General features: G+C 42.7%; 1 protein-coding gene across 2 annotated transcripts in view; it reads right to left on the reverse strand.

Annotated features, from left to right (window-relative positions):
- Window positions 1-7,687: 7,687 nt before the first annotated feature.
- Window positions 7,688-15,986, reverse strand: part of LOC110331260 (zinc finger protein 39) — a 17,237-nt gene continuing 8,938 nt past the window's right edge. For both annotated transcript variants that reach the window (XM_029545647.1, XM_029545646.1), the window contains 2 exons: window positions 13,161-13,253; window positions 7,688-11,017 (listed from right to left, as the gene is read on the reverse strand). In XM_029545647.1, the coding sequence (XP_029401507.1) occupies window positions 9,252-11,017; window positions 13,161-13,253 (1,859 nt within the window). In that variant the 3' untranslated portion in view covers window positions 7,688-9,251. The remainder of the gene's footprint in view (window positions 11,018-13,160; window positions 13,254-15,986) is intronic.

Genomic DNA, 15,986 nt, shown 5'->3' on the forward strand with positions numbered 1-15,986 from the left:
ACTTTAAAAAACAACAAAACAATTGTTGAATGTGCCATATGATAGATTTGGTCTACATCCGGGGACATTCATGTTTGTCACAACCAAAGTTTAAGAATTGCAGCTAACACTACTGGCTCCCAGGATGCAGCTGAGCTGCCTGGAGGGTATGGTTGTCCTTTTTGAACAGGTATCTACTTAGCCCAGATAGGCCACTAACAACAGACCAAAGAAACAGCTCTGTCAAGCTCCAATCTGGTGAATCCAGTGAACCTGTTGAGTTTACAGGAGGATGGTCGCAGCAGCTGCAACACTGAAAAGCCCACCCCACTGTTAGGGTGACTGAAAAGTGGGACACTTGCAGGAAGCTCAGCAGGCACATACCATGTCAGAGGGCCTCCCCCTCCCCAGCAACCCTTCCTGTTTTATAGACCTGGAAAGGGGTGGGCACTGTGCATCAGATACGATACATTCTGGGGGCTCCGTGAGACTTGTGTTTTCTTTCTGAGTCTTAATGAGCATCCCCCCCAGGATGGACTGTTTTCGTTCAGAGGGAACTGCTACACATCAGGCACAACAGACCCTGCAACGGGTAAGGTTTGTGCATATGATTTTACCACATTAGCAGGGGTTCTCTGTGTGCAGGAGCATGCAGGAAATGCACTTTTTGTAATATTTTTTATGATTTACATTTATGTTTTCCTCATTAAATTTTATCCTAGCCTGTTTCCATCTTGTAAGCCTCCAGTTTGTATTTTCTTAATCTTTTAAAATATAACTGCATATGATGTTTGTCACCAACTATCTGCCAATTAGTGTTAGTGTGTTTCTAACATGGTGATTTCTTAAAGTGAACCATTATTTCTGAGAGAGTAAGTATTAGGGTAGGAAAGCATGAATAAAGATAGTTTTCACTCTTGCTCTCTTGTTCTTCCTCTCCCCTTCTCATTCCCTTCCCCCATCCCTCTCTCCAAGTGCCCATGGCCATGGCCGGCCTCTACTTCTCTACTCTCTCCTTCTCTCTACCTTTCTCTGCCTCTTAACTCCCCTCCCCATGCTTTGAATAAATTCTATTCTATACTAAAACATTAAAAAAAAGAAAGATTTCACAGCCATCTTGTGAATTGATTTAGACCTTTGTGAAGAAATGGTACTCATTTCTATCCTCTGAGAGAAATAGTCTTAGAATAAGTTCCTCTTCGTTATCCTTTCTTATGCTTTAAAATTAGGCACCAACCTAGCTCTGAGTGTATGCTGTGTAATGAGAGAGAGAGAGAGAGAGAGAGAGAGAGAGAGAGAGAGAGAGAGAGAGAGAGTATGAGGAAATAAATATTTAAAAATAAATTACGTAGTAAAGCCAACAACCTGGCATGCCTGGGGTAGATACTGTCAGTGCTCCCTAGAACTAGTAGACAGTATAACATCTCAACACAGTAATGAGAGTTACAGTNAGAGAGAGAGAGAGAGAGAGAGAGAGAGAGAGAGAGAGAGAGAGAGAGAGTTTGCGTAAGAGCATGGAGCCTGCTTCAGCCAACAACCTGGCATGCCTGGGGTAGATACTGTCAGTGCTCCCTAGAACTAGTAGACAGTATAACATCTCAACACAGTAATGAGAGTTACAGTTTACAAATACACATCAATAATTTGGTAGGAGGTTGCCACAGAATGTTCCTTGGCCACACAGCACCGTCTTATACTTTGCCCAAGCGTGATTTGGCTTTGGTCTCTCTTCTGGATACTTACTGAGAGATTTATCTCAGTTGCACTTCTTATAGTTAGATGAGATTGATCTTCCAATTTTTTAAGGTAGTCTTGTGACCTAGCTGTGTCCCTTAGCACACGGGGATGGGGCAGAGTGGAAGTTCCAAAACACCTCAGGGAAATCCAGAAGACAGGTGAAAACATGGAGACGTGTCTTCGACTGCACATTGCTTTTGTAGTCATAATTTCCGATTGGGAATTGTGTCCCTCAAATGTGGCTCCTATCTTTGTCGTGATAAAAAGCTTTCCAACCAGTGTGAGTGGTGCCGTGGAGAGGAACACATTGCCAGTGAGGAAACTGCTTTTTTGAAGGACTTGGGACACATATGGAAAACAATTAGATTTCTAATGGTAAATAAGCCACAGGCGTGCCTTGTTCCCAAACAAGCTTTCTGAACACAGTTCTAGGATTTGGGAGGCTGACTCAAGATTGTACGTTTGAGGGCGACATGGTGTACAGGGAATCAGTCTATCCAAACACATGCTCTTGCATGCCTTCCCCTACCCACATTATCACAGAGAAGCCACCCATCACCTCTGCGTCTCCCCTAGAAGTAGCCCTACTGTCCCTGGTGACTCCTTGCTTTAACTCCGAGATTACAACTGAAAACAAAGCTTAAATACATGCACAAATTTAAAAGGAAGAATAGTTGTGTACAAAAGACAATATAAAATGTGGTCACATTTTATCAATTATTCAGAGAATAGTTTACTATAGGGACAAAAATCTTATTTCAGATTTAAAATATTTGAAGGGAACTTTTTCAGATGCTTGAAAAATTCCTTGGAGAATAAGTTTAGGAAGTTACTGAAAATGGGGATAACGAGGATATCCGCTGTCGAGAGGGCTCAGGAGATAGAGGCACTTATGGCCAATCCTGAGGACCTGAGTTCAATCCCCAGGTCCCGTGTAGTGGAAGGGGAAAAAAGGAGATACCCAGAGGCTGTCCTTTGACCTCCACAGGTACTGTGGTATTCGTATGATATACCCACAGCAAAAGAATAATAAATGAATACAATACAAAATGTGAGCTAACATGGAGAAGAATGTGACTGCAGAAAGCATCCATTACTAGCTATTTATAGTAGGGTTTTTTGTTTTGTTGTTTTGAGATGTGGTCTCTGTTGCCCTGGATGTCTTGGAACACCCTATATAAACCAAACTGGCATAGGACTCATAGAGATCTGCCTCCCTCCATGAGTACTAGAAATGACAGCATGGGCCACCAAGCCTAGCTCGTTAGTTTGAACAGGTTAATAATGGCACTAGACAGTGCATGTATGTTAATTGGACAAAACAGGAAATGGAGATAAATGAGTTCCAGGACAGCCAGGGCTATACAGAGAAACCCTGTCTCGGAAAAAAAAAAAAAAAAAAATACCACGGCCAAAAGGGAGAGTGAACAGGAAACAGGAAGTGGGATGAGGCCTGCCCCTAATGATGTCATTCAGCAAGGCCACACCCCCTAAACCTCCCCAAACAGTGCTATGGATTGGAGACCAAGTATTCAAATGCCTGAACATATTGGGAGCATCTTACTCAAACTCTCACATCCCACTCCCAGATCCTCATAGGCTCACTGCTGTATTATAATGTAAAATGTGATTAGTCTAACGCCAAAGGTCTCCCCCCATAGACTGCCTCCGCCTCCCAAGTGCTGTGATTAAAGGCCACCACGCCTGGCCCCATAGACTGTTTTAACACTGCCTCAAAGTCTCTTCAGAGACTCCTGACACTTCTCAAAATTGTAACTCCTTCTAAAATCAAAAAATAAATTACATACTTCCAACATATAATGGGGCAGAATATATATTCATTTCAAAAGAGAGTAATGGGGCCACAGTGAGGAAACACTGGACCTAAGAAAGATTGAAACCCAGCAAGGCAAACTCCAGCTCCTCTAGTTCAATGTCCTGTCGTTTTAGTTTCCAAACGTTTAGATGGCTCTACCTTTTCAGTTTTGCTGCCTGCACCGTGCATATCTTTCTCTCGGGCTGCTTCCACTCCGTCTATCACTCTCCTGGCCACATAATCCCATGGCTCTGGCATCTCCTACATCTTGGGGTCTTCACCAAAGCCTGGGATTCATTTCCATGGCTTCACAAGTGGTCTCTCAGGGCCCCTTTCCCTCTCAGGACCTTCATTCCAGGACTACCCTGACACATGCTGTCTGCCTCAGCAGCTCTCTGAAACCACAGAGGAAGGATCCTTAAGCATGTCACTCTCTAAAGCCAACGTACCACGTGGATGATACTGCCAAATTCTTCTGTCAGCTCGGGATGAACCCTAATCCCCTTGATACATTAGCATCAGCTTTCATATTCAGTTGCTTTCTAAGAGCATCTAATGCTTTCTAAGAGCATTAAACTCCTTAGGTCTTTTCTTTCCTTTCACTGGAAGCCTATCAAGGTGGGATCTTGCTCTGGAGGAACCCTTCCCTTAGTTCTAGTACAAATCGGTTCTCATTAAGGACGCTGATATCCTTAACAACAGCCAGTCTGCTAGCACAAGCCTTGGCTATGGCCTTAAGCTTCTTGGTGCTCTTTTTATCTACAAACAGTATACTGTACACTTTGCATTTCTTTCTGTCACACTTTTTTTTTTTTTTTGCATTGAAGAATGGCATAAATATCAGTAACGCCCATGCTACAGCTTCAGCATTACATTCTCTTGAGATTCCCTCCCCCAGAGAAATTAGAAATTAATTTACCCTCAAGCAAGTCTGTAGGGCTTTCTAAGAAGGCATCCATGTTCTTTGCTAAAATATCACATGAATGGTCTCTAGCCAAGTTTCCAAAATTGTCCCCTTCTGAAATTTCTTGAGCCTCAACATTCTGTATCTCTCAGCACTGCTATCTTCCAAGCTTCTACTTGAATGGCCCATTAAGCTCTGCTTACAGCCCCTCCCCCACAACTGTTCCATCCAGAGGTTCAAGGTCTCCCACATTCTTCCAAAATGTTCAGGTTCTTTACCTCCTAGTATCAACTTATATATTAGTTACCTTTCTGTTAGTGTGAAGACATATGGTGACCAGAAGGGATGCTTGTATATTTTGGCTTAAAATTCCAAGGGATAAGAGTCCATCATTTGGGGCCGACATGAAAGCCTGAGAGATCACAGCTCCACCACAAGCATAAAGCAGAGAGCAAAATGGAAGTGAAACACAGCCATGAAATCTGTAAGCAAGCTCAGTACACTTACTGGTTCCCTAAGTTGGGCTATAACGCAATGTAACTGTTTTCAGTCTGTCATGGTACCCTATCTGGGTTTAGTAGATGTTTGTACGCCCCCAAGAAGAGCCTCACTGACGTGTCAGAGGAGGGTGACTTATCTTGTCTGCTTGTGTTGGGAAAAGACTGTGAGGAGAGCTAGCTTGCTGCATCTGGATGGGTAGGCCTCTGCTCTGGCCAGGTGACCAAGGTCTCTAGGTCTGAAATCCGATCTCAAATCTACCTTAAGGGTTGCCTGCTTATTTTGTTATTTCTGAACTGGTAGCCATTCTAGCAAATGAATTACTCTCAAAAGTATGAAGGATTGTATCAGTTTGTGCCCACTGACTGTAGGTGAACTGCGGTTATGTCTGATCTTCAAACCAGTTCAGTAGTCTAGACTCTGGCACATGTCTTTGCTCAGTTCTTCTGTTAGCTTCAGCAGGGTTGGGGTTTGCTCAGGCATGGCTCACAAGGCATCTCCCTGACTTGGGGTAGAAGCAGCCATCGCACAACAGCTTCTCATCAGAAACACTTGAGCATACTCAGATCTGCAGCAGGAAGACTTGCGTGGATTCAGGATGGATGGTGGACAAATGAGACTGGTACAACTCACGAGAACTCAGAAGGACCTGAATTAGTTCTGAATTTAATTCAGTTCTGAACATCTTTCAGATTTGGCTCAGTAAATATTTAAGATGTCAAATGATGGAGAGGGAGCCAGAGGAGGCTGACCTTTCCGTGAAATGCTAAAAATATCATTTCTGTCGTCAGAGAAAGGATTTTATAACTTAGTGACTGATGAAAAATTAAGAGTAAAGTTTTGGGGGTCAGGGGAGAACCATCTGAGCACTGTTTCTTCATGAAAAGGAAAAACAATGGGTAACTCCTAAGTTGGATATGTGTTATCTACTTTAGATCTCTAAATATTAGCGGAATTTGAACTGCTTCCTGCAAATCATTTTGCCTGTGTATAAACTATCTAGAAGCTTTTAAAGTTTCAGTGTTATGGAAATAAAAGGCAGTCCTATTCATGCCAGAAATATGGAAACTACATTTTACTAAGTTTTTGGAAGGGCAGCGGGGCACTTGGGTCCTGTTGGGCTGTGTTGCAGTCCAACACAGGGTGTTCAAACTTCATTTATGAGAGCAAAGTTGTATGTCAGAAAAGTTCACTATGTATCACCAAGGGATGTTAGGAGTGTGACTGAGTTTCCTTACTATGTGCTTCAGGTGTTGGGCCCAACCTCGGTGAGGTTTCTTCCTCTTTAGGACAAGGGCATTCTTCTATTTTTTTTTTTAATTTTACCTTTAATAAACTTTTTAAAAAGATTTCTTTATTTATTTTATGTATGTGAGTACACTGTGAGCTTCCATGTGGTTGTTGGGAATTGAATTTTAGGACCTCTGCTCGCTCCTGTCAACTCCGCTTGTTCCAGCCCAAAGATTTATTTTCTATTATACATAGGTACACGGTAGCTGTCTTCTAACACACCAGAAAAGGGCATCAGATCTCATTACAGGTGGTTGTGAACCACCATGTGGTTGCAGGGATTTGAACTCAGGACCTTCAGAAGAGCAGTCAGTGCTCTTACCCGCTGAGCCATCTTGCCAGCCCTACATTCTTCTAACAAACTGGGTTTAGGTGTGGGATGTTCACTATAAATCCATAGGAAATCATGATCAGCTTTTAAGTCATTTCAAAATGGAATCAGAGAACCAGAGTCAATGCACATAAGATGCCAGCTGCCCAGAAAAGCAGGTCTTGAAGGAGGAATGAAGAAATGATAGGGACAGAGTAACTGTCTTGGCTAATGTTGCATCCACTTCTTTCCTGGAATTTGCAACTTGATAACTATTCCAAGTAGAGAATGTCAATCCTACAGATGTGATAACTAGTCACATATGACCTGGTAGTGCTAATGAAGACATTATCTCCACATCAACTGTCCTCATCTTGTTGATATTAATGTTAGCAGAGCAAGATTTTATTTAATTTTAAAGAGTTCAGTCTCTGAATTCTACTGGTAGCCAGGCAGTCATGGCATGGGCCATTAATTCCAGCACTTGGGAAGCAGAGGCAGGTGACTCTCTGAGTTCAAAGCCAGCCTCATTTACAGAGTGACTGCCAGGACAGCACAGAGAAACCATCACAAAACAAACAAACAAACAGGGGGCTGGAGAGATGGCTCAGTGGTTAAGAGCACTGGCTACTCTTCCAGAGGTCCTGAGCTCAATTCCCAGCACTCACATGGTGGCTCGCAATGATCTATAATGAGATCTGGTGCCCTTTTCTGGCCTGTAAGCACACATGCAGGCAGAATGCTGTACACACACACACACACACACACACACACACACACACACACACAAATAAAGCTATTGGTGGGCAGCCATCCTCCATAACACCAGTCTCAACCATGCCTTAGCAGGCTGAGCAAGCCATGGGGAGTAAGGCAGTAAGCAGCACTCCTTCATGGTCTCTGCATCAATTCCTGCCCTGACTACCTCAGTCACAGACTGTGACATGGAAGTGTAAGCCAAATAAAACCTTTCCTCTTCAAGCTGCTTTTTGGTCAGTGTTTTTACCACAGTACCAGAGAAGCTAACTGGGATTTTCCCATAGGCATCTCAAACACACTGATTGTAAGACGCAAGTTTCAAATACCAAGACTTATAATTTATAAGAGAAAATGGTGTTGTACATTAGACACAAAGTGTTTTATTCAAGGCAGTTAAGTGTAGGGTAAAAACATCTTTAGAGCTAAAACAAAATGTGTAGTGACAAAAGACTTGTGCTGTCAGTGACACAGCAGTGTTCACTGAGAGCTAGGTAAGTTAAAACAGACCACTTCTGTTCAACACTTTCATATGAAGGATGATAAATGGACAATGAATTGTTGCTCACAAGAGCACTGAAGCTGACATAAGAACTGTTGTTCGTGGCTCTCAAAGTGTCAACTGTGAACAATTCAGAGACTTCATTTGTTCATTTCTACATGGATAGTATTTCCATTAGCTCAACTGGCAGGCTTTATATTAGTGTCACACACTAGAAAAAGTGTTGCTTACCTAAGGGATGGTTAAATAGCAATGCCCACACATACTTATTTGCACTGGCACAAAATGGGGAAGGTGCATAGGACAATATTTGAGAAAATATGAACACATGCTAGAATGGTATTTGATGTGGAGATTTTTAGGTTTTAGTTTATGCATGTATGTGGTGAGGCTGAAACCAGGGTCTCATGAAATGTTACACACACATTTTACCACTGGGCTACATGCGTACCTCAGTCCCTGTTTAACAAAGCAAGACATATATACACAGCGAACACATTTCCTGTAATTAATCTAGGTCCCACCAAGGAATTTTTCATTAATATAAAATATCCAAATATGTAGGTGAATAAGGAAATGTTTGGTGCAGTACAAGCTGTTTAAAAAACATGGCTGGCCCCTATTACTGCAACCTCCAGTTCCAATAACTGCAAATGTTCCCAGGCACAATGTGCTCTCACAGACAATAATATCACTCACATATTTATTGGCGCATGTGTGACTCCATTTGAAAGCGAATATTAAAATTACAAAGACTGATAGTTTTCCTTCATTACTAACTTCTGACATGGAAGTTTTGTTCAAAGTTTCACCTGTCAACTTATTCATATTTGATTTATTCAAATTGTTCAATGAAATGTCTCTGATACTTTCTCAATTTGCACAAGTTTCCCTTATGTACAAACTCTGAAATATTAACGAGCATTAAGTTCTCCCAATTGAGTTAGTGCATTCTTACAAAAGCACCATGCACAATGGTTTGAGAATATAATTCTCAAACTGAGAAAAAAAAAAAAAGAGTATTTGGGGACAAAAATGAGCGATTTCCAGTCAGTTCTTTTCTCTTAAATGGGGGACTTTCTGACAATGGATGTCAAGGCTATCTTACAGGTCACATTCATCTCAGACACAGAGCTCATGAGAACTTAGGGAGGAAGAAAAAAACTATTTCTGTGGGCCTGACTGAAAGTAGTGATCATCTCGTGTGTGTGTGTGTGTGTGTGTGTGTGTGTGTGTGTATGTGTTATGTGATCACATAGACCCTCATAATGGAGACTATGTTCCAGAGAAGACAGCCAACTTGTGCCACACAGAATTTTCTGTGTAAGTTTAGCGCCTGCAAAGGTGTCCTTTCTTGCAAAAACCTTGTCCACACTGTGACATTTATAGGAGATGGCCTCTGCGTGCCCTGTCTGGTGCCTGCTGATGGTTTCTGCTGACAGAGCTTCCCACTTAAGACTCACAGGAGCTCCCTCAGGTGGATTCTCTGATGTACAGTGAGAGACGACTTGTGATAAAATGTTTTCCTACATTCTTGACATTCAAATCGTTTCTCACTTTCATGAGTTACCTGATGCCGGTTAAGGTATGACTTCTGGTGAAAAGCCTTCTTGCATAGCTTACACTCATAGGGCTTCTCGCCTGTGTGGGTTCTCTGATGAACGGTGAGATGTGACTTACTGTAAAACGTTTTCCTGCACTCCTCACACGAGTATGGCTTATAGCCTGTGTGGCTTCTCTGATGGACAGTGAGGGAGGACTTATGGAGGAAGGTTTTCCTACATTCTCCACATACATACGGTCTACTCCCCGTGTGGTTTCTCTGATGTCTTCTGAGGCTCGACTTCTGGTAGAAGGCTTTCCCACACTCTTCACATACGAAGGGTTTCTCACCAGTGTGAGTTCCCTGGTGCATGTTGAGATGTGACCGCCGGTAAAAAGTTTTCCCACATACATTGCACTCATAAGGTTTCTCCCCCGTGTGTGTTTTCTGATGCACGGTAAGGTTTGACTTACGACTGAAGGCTTTCTGACACTCCTCACATTCGTACGGCTTGTCGCCTGTGTGTATTTTCTGATGTATAATGAGGTGTGACTTAGAGTAGAACGTCTTCCTACATTCATCACACTCGTATGGCTTCTCGCCAGTGTGAGTTCTATGGTGGATATTCAGGTCCGACTTACAGTAGAAAGTTTTCCTGCATTTTGTACACTCATAGGGCTTCTCACCAGTGTGAGTTCTCTGATGTATCGTGAGGGAGGACTTATGGTAGAAAGTTTTCTTACACTCTTTACAACCATAGGGTTTCTCACCTGTGTGAATTTTCTGGTGCCTGCCAAGGTGTGACTTCCGGTAAAATGACTTCCCACACATGTTACATCCGTAGGGTTTATAACCGGCACAGGTCCTCTGATAGCGTCTGAAATTTGGCTTCTCACTAAAGCTTTTTTCAGACTGATACATTTCACAGAGTTGGGCTCCTCTGGGGACTCTCTGGTGCACATTTTGCTGATTTTTCTGATGAAAACATTTCTCACATTGTTTACATCTATGGGACCTGACTCCTGCATGTATCCTCTGGTCTGTGTGGTATGATTCCTTAATGAAGGTTTTCTCACAATCCCTACAAGTGTAATAGTGCTGTCCTTTGTGTATTTTCTTGTGTTTAGTGAGCTCAAACTTTGTACAGAATGTTTTCTTACAAACACTACACTCAAAAGTTTCTTCCCATACCCAGCTCACGTCTTGGGCATGAAGAGCTACCTCATCAGGCTCTTTCTCAGACTCGCCAAACTTACAGGACCCATGTGCAATGTGAAACCTCTCCTTGGCCCATAATGCCTTTGTGTTGCAGGTCACTTCTTGCCTACAACACTGAAACTGCTGTCGAGTGCCTGGAGCTCTGCTATACAACCCAGAATACTTTGCGTGTATGGGGGACTTGCTAGTCAGAGAGTCATCAAATTCCTCTCCAGTGCGCATGACATCGGGCTCGTTAGGGGGAGGCACACTCTGCCACACAGCGAGTGCCACAGGCCACATCCCTGAGGAGTTCCCATTCTTTACGGTCAGATTTGAAACACAGTTTGAGCTCACATTAAATATTTTTCCTAATTCAACTTTCTCCTCTGTTGACGTGTTGCTGTTGGTAATTACATGGTGCCACAAATGTCTCTCTTCATTGTCCTGGCTGGTTTCGTTCAGTTCCGTTACTTTCTGTACATCTAAAAGAAAATAGAAGTCGCCAAGTTTATGTTACAGCATAAAAATGAAGAACTGCCTTCTCATTCTCATTCCATTATGATTTAACAATAATATATATATATATATATATATATATATATATATANAGAGAGAGAGAGAGAGAGAGAGAGAGAGAGAGATGTGTCCACAGTGGATCTGTAATGTAGAGTTTACAATGTAAAATCACATCACTTCATTGGTTTAAGGTGTTTAGTTCATTTAAAACACAAGATTGTTAAATATTCACCAACTGGCTTGCTGTGTATTTCAGGATGTCGTTTCCATCTGCCATTCCCCCCACCCCGTCCCTTCCCTCTGGTTCTTACAGTGCGTCCCACTTTCCTTCTTTCTGATCTGTAACAGTAAGATGTTCATCAGCTAGCTATCTGAAGATGGAGGTTTGAACGGCCTGTGTTTCCCCTAAGTGTAGACTTAGGAAAGGGCTGCTATTTGTGGTCAGTGTTCACTGTTCCACGAGGAAATACAGTAGGAATTTAGGGGGTTAGTTTACAGACGCAAATGGCCTTATTCTAATATGAAAACAGCTAAGTTCAACCCTCCAAATTCCTAATCAAAATCTATTTTGTGCTTCCAAGAACCGGGGCCAGGAAGCTCCCATCTGCCCTCTGCTGGACTAGTGGATTTCATTCAGGAAAGTAAGTGATGCCCACCACTGAATGCTTTCCCAATATTTCTGGGACTCACAGTACTGTCATTCTTCACTTAGATGAAGGTCCATGCAGCCCTAATTTATAATTCTCTGCTTCTGGGAGCTTCCATTTTGGTTTTTTTGTTTGTTTGTTTGTTCTTTGTTTTGTTTTTGTTTTTGTTTTTGTTTTTTGAGACAGAGTTTCTCTGTATAGCCCTGGCTGTCCTGGAACTCACTTTGAAGACCAGGCTGTCCTCGAACTCAGAAATCTGCCTGCCTCTGCCTCCCAAGTGCTGGGATTAAAGGCGTGCACCACCACCGCCCAGCTCCATTTTGTATTAAGCTGTCTTCTATACTATAGACAACTGCAGATGACAGCTTCCACACCAACAGAGAAACTGCAGCCTGTCAACACAAAAGCCCTGCTTTCCCTTCCGCTCTGTGACAGTGGACCCCACTCTTCCTGTCGAGCTTCGCTTCCGCCTTCCTTCCCGAACTGAGGACTCCTCCCTTACTCAGAGGCATTCTACCCCGTGGGACAGGAGACCTGATGCTGGGCCTCTTTGTCTGATTCTCTCACCAACCCCTTAGTTAATGCCTGAAAAACTATGATATAAATATCTGTATTAAGCTTCCAATTTCCTTCTCTGTAAGAACTAAGACACAAATCTATATTTTATGCCCACCCATGTATTAGATATACCAAATATTGGAGGAAAAAAAAAAGTGTCAAGATTAAACTAAATGAATAATAATAGTGTCCTTAAAATTCCCCTCCCTTTAGACTTTCCTGGAATAAAACAGTGTATAATTCTATTTCTTGTTATGATAAAGCATCCTTTAATGATTCTTATTGTACAACTAAATATTATGTGTGTTTAATTTTTTTTCAACAAAATGTAAGCTCTTTATGTGCAGATATATTTATTACTATTTGCATGTCTAATTCTAGAAGTGTAATGCTAGCCGGGCGTGGTGGCGCATGCCTTTAATCCCAGCACTTGGGAGGCAGAGGCAGGCAGATTTCTGAGTTCGAGGCCAGCCTGGTCTACAGTGTTCCAGGTCAGCCAGGGCTATACAGAGAAACCCTGTCTTGAACCCCCCCCCCCAAAAAAAAAAAGTGCAGTGCTTAGAAGATAACTAAATACCATGTGATAAAAGAGCCCAGCCAAAAATGCTTCGGTTAGAAAACACAGACAGCTGAGAATGTAGAGACAGCAGCTAACCAGCTAGCCAAAGTGTCTATGATGCTCCATACAGTTAAAGAAAATATATGCAGCAAAATAAAAAAGAGAGGAAAAGTTCACGTGCACATTCCCCTTGGAGAGCGAGCACACACAGGAATTATGTGAGGTAGCACAGCAGCTGTTGCCAAGACCAGGAACAGCTCCTCAGTAAGAACAGAACAGTTCGGCACGGCCAGTGTCTGCGAGTCTACTCATCCTAGACTGTCTGTCCCGGGTCCACTCACTGACCTGGCGGGCTCTGCTTTGGGACGTCTTCTACTCTCCATGGCCCAGCTCCTTGTTCCAGCTTAAAGATCACCTCAGGTTTGGTAATGCAGTGGCCTGTTGATGGGGAATAATGTAAGACTGTATCAAATGCTAAGTCAAGTTCACTGCAGAAAGATCCCAGCGTTGGGCAACAAGTGACTGCCAGACCCAGACGAACATTCTGTGAGAAGTTTATATTCCTCATGCGCTGGAACCATGCCTTCAGTCAGGAAAGTAAAATGGATTGAGAAGAGAGCAAAGCTGGGACCCCTGCAGGCTTGAGGTCTCAGCTGCTTCAGATGCTAAGGCAGAAGGAAGACCAGGTCCAAGCAACTTAGTAAGACCCTATCTCAAAATAAAACGGGTGCTGGGAATATGGCTCAGTGACGGAGTGTTTGCCTGGTACCCACGCAGCCTTCAATCAATCCCCAGCACTAAGAGTAAATAAGTAGGAATTAAACATCTAAGAATGCAGTGTATGCAGTGCCAGTGAATTAAAGGAGAGATGGCTGGAGCCCTTGGGACCAAAGTTACAGACGGTTGATGAGTTACCATGTGTGTACTCGAACCTAGGTCCTCCGGGAAAACAGCCAGTGCTCTTCTCTCCTAAGCCATCTCTCTAGAACGCCACAAAAAAAAAAAAAAAAAACATTTTTAATGAGGAACTTTAAGACTTTTGCTTTAAGCATTTGTGTGACTGGTGGTCTGGACTACACTGCAAATTCCAAGTGAATCGGAACTACATGGGAAAACCCTATTTCAAAACACACAAACATTGGGAGGCAGAGACAAGGGGATCCCAGGAGTTTGCCAGCCAGCCTAAACAAGAAAGTTCAGGTTCAGCGAGAGACCCGCTTGGGGTTTTTGTTTTTGTCAACTTGAAAAAAGCTAGTTATCTGGGAACAGGAACCCAACTGACCCGTGGGCAAGCTTGAGGGGAATGTACTTGGTTAGAGTTATTGATGTGAGAAGGCCCAGCCCACTGTGGGCTGTGCCACCCTTGGGCAGGTGGTGCTAGAATGTATCAGAAAGCAGGCTGAATGAGCCATGGGTGAGCAAGCCAGGAAGCAGCGCTCCTCTATGGCCTCTGCTTCAGTTCCTGCCCCAGCGTTCCCTGGTAATGAACTGTGACCTGTAAGCCAAATTTTTTCCTCAAGTTGCTTTTGGAACTAAGATGCAAGGGAATAAGGAGAGAAGGAGAGGGAGAGAAATGCCCCTAATACCATCCTATTCTCTGGCATCCAAATGTTCATGGACATGGGTATGAACTTGCACACAGTCATGCACACAAGCACATACACCACACACATACACACACCAAATTTTTAAAAATCCAAATAAGTAAATTATTCAGTGAAATAAATGACAAATAAAATCCAAATTCAAGAGAAATATATGAATATCTAGATCCCAAATATATGAACATCTAGATTTGCCCCCCCCCCACAAAGGATCTGATGTATAATAAGACTGTCAAAAGCGAAACATACTTTAGAGGAACCCCAAGGCGCAAGAGGAATCCAACAGGTGAGGGCATAAGAGGCTGGTTGACTAAAGTTAAAACAAACAAACAAACAAACAAACAAACAAAGCCATTGCCAACCGAGAACACTGTATCCAGAGAGGCTAACTTTCAAAAACTGAGAACTGGACTTGCTAAAACAAAACTATAGGCATTCATCAGCACTAGATCAGCCTGTGGTGATTAATCCTACCAACTTAATAGGGTCTGGAATCACTAAGGGGCAAGGCTCTGAAGGGATCTGTGTGGGTCCTCCCAGGAAGGCTTAGCTGAGGAGAGAGGACCCTCCCCAGGAACCAGCACCTTCTGTCAGCGCAGATCCAGGAGGCCCGAGGGGAAAGCAGTGTTGTTTGCTTGCCTGCCTGCTCTCCCTGCTGGGGAGTGCTCATCGCTGCTGCCAGTGACACTCTCTCCTGATATCAGACTCTAGCTTCTTCAGTTTCCACAAGGGACTCAGTGACTCGCCAGGATCCTTTCAGGCCTTAAACACTAGACTGAGACAGCTGAGGTATCTGGCCTTGTGGACTGACAAATACTGGGTTCTCCGGCTCTCCAGGATGTAGTCATTGTCTGACTACCCTACCCTATCAGCTGTAAGATATTCTAATACACACATACAAACATGTACACGTATACACACACACACACACACACACACACTGATCTGTTTCTCTAGTGCAGTAGTTCTCAACCTTCCTAATATTTCGACCTTTAATATAGTTCATCATATCGTGATGGCCCTTGATCATAAAATTATTTTTGTAGCTACTTCATAACTGTAATTTTGCTATTTTTAGGAATTATAATGTCAATATCTGTGTTTTCCAATGGTCTTAGGTGACCCCTGTAAAAAAGTCATTTGACCCCCAAAATGGTTCTGACCCACAGGTTGAGAACCACTGCAGATGCTTCATAGTAAGTGAACAGATCATGTCCACCATTACTGAAACATAAAACTAAACAATACAGCAAGATATATAGAAGAAAGTGTATCAATACAGAAAACCATTAAGCAAAAAATTAACACAGAGGAAAAAAGAATGCAGAATATAGCCACCCAAAAATGCCAGAAGTATGTGCTCAGTTATCAAAAATATTCTTAAATGTAAACAAAACTATTTCCCAGTAAATATATAAACCGTCTTAATAGATGAAATAACAGATTCAGTGGCGTGCTGCAGAAGAGAAAACCATTTACTAAGAAATACTACATGTGAGCTAAATCCAAAGGGATGGTCCTAACATGCAAGTGTGACCCAAAGCAACCAGTTCAAACAGAATGGAAA

The sequence above is a fragment of the Mus pahari genome, chromosome 14 (genome assembly GCF_900095145.1).
Source record: "Mus pahari chromosome 14, PAHARI_EIJ_v1.1, whole genome shotgun sequence".
NCBI lineage: Eukaryota > Metazoa > Chordata > Mammalia > Rodentia > Muridae > Mus > Mus pahari.